This window comes from Bison bison, unplaced genomic scaffold (genome assembly GCF_000754665.1).
Source record: "Bison bison bison isolate TAMUID 2011002044 unplaced genomic scaffold, Bison_UMD1.0 scf7180017864508, whole genome shotgun sequence".
Lineage (NCBI taxonomy): Eukaryota > Metazoa > Chordata > Mammalia > Artiodactyla > Bovidae > Bison > Bison bison.
Window position 1 is genome coordinate 15,720,563 of NW_011495064.1, and position 1,307 is coordinate 15,721,869.

Consider the following 1,307-nt stretch of genomic DNA (forward strand, 5'->3'; position numbering starts at 1 on the left):
ACGGGTGGGGCGTTGTAATACGCGTGCGTTTGGGGAGGTCGTTCGGTTTCACCAAATCCAGACTAGAAGTTTTTCAGATTGCTCAGCACAGGCCCAGACAGGAGGTCTCCTTTGGGCCACAGCCAAACAGCTGCACCGCGCGTGCTGGGAACCGTCCAGGCAGAGGTGGAACCGCAGCAAGGGGCCTCAAGGCGTCTCAGCCAAGTCACACCTCCGGGGTCCCCGCCTAGCGGAAATACACATCCCAAACCCCTGCTCTCCACCCACCCACCCCGCCCTGGTCCGGATTAGGGGAGCTGGGCGGAGTCCAGGCAGCGGCCACTCCCCGGGCTCGGAAAAAAAACTGGGACGTTACGGACACAGAGCTGGCTGGGCCAGCAGCGCGTGGCACGCGCTCTCCCTCCCGCGCATGCTCCGGCCGGCCGCCTCCGGTCCCATCCCGGGTCCCGCCTCTCTCGCTCTCTTTCCCCCTCCCCCGCCAGCCTCCCTCCGAGCTTGGCCCCTCCGGGCGCGCGGCCGACGTCCCAGTTGCGTGCCGGCGCCTGACTTCACTTCCGGCTAACGCGCGCTGCTTGCCCCCTGGCCCCGGATGGTGACTGGTGGTGGTGCTGCACCTCCCGGGACTGTCACTGAGCCGCTTCCCAGTGTGATTGTGCTGAGCGCAGGCCGGAAGATGGCGGCTGCGGCTGCGGCGGCCTCTGGCCCGGGCTGCTCCTCGGCGGCGGGGGCGGGAGCGGCCGGGGTCTCCGAGTGGCTGGTGCTGCGGGACGGCTGCATGCGCTGCGACGCCGACGGGCTGCACAGCCTCTCCTACCACCCGGCGCTGAACGCCATCCTGGCCGTGACCAGTCGCGGGACCATCAAAGTCATCGACGGCACCTCAGGGGCCACCCTGCAGGCCTCGGCGCTCAGCGGTGAGTGTGCGGCAACGCCGGGCGGGGGCCGGGCCCGCCGCGGGAGGAGCCGGGCCCCGGGATGCCGGGGAAGGAAGCCGCCCAGGCTCGGCCTCCGGAGGAGGGGAGCGGCGGAAGGCAGGGCTGGGGGCTCAGGCCTGGCTGTGAAGGGAGGCCGGGAAGCTGATGGAGGAGGACCGTAGAAGTTGGCTATTTCAGCGGCTGCAGCTGGGAAGGAAAGACGGGCGAGACGGGGAGTGGTGGGAGTTGCCTTTCGGGCTTTGAGCGTCCGGTGTGGGTTGGTCCTCTTGGAGACGTGAGGAGGCCTAAGAGCTCGGCACCGGAGAAGCCCAGGCTCCGGGTTAGGTCCTGGAGAGGGTGTCGGTACAGTTTCTGTTAGAAAGCGAAAGGGTT

General features: G+C 68.5%; 1 protein-coding gene across 1 annotated transcript in view; it reads left to right on the forward strand.

The window, feature by feature from the left end:
• Positions 1-452: 452 nt before the first annotated feature.
• Positions 453-1,307, forward strand: part of BIRC6 (baculoviral IAP repeat containing 6) — a 215,943-nt gene continuing 215,088 nt past the window's right edge. Inside the window, exon 1 of the mRNA XM_010829827.1 lies at positions 453-914. Within this exon, the coding sequence (XP_010828129.1) occupies positions 590-914 (325 nt within the window). The 5' untranslated portion in view covers positions 453-589. The remainder of the gene's footprint in view (positions 915-1,307) is intronic.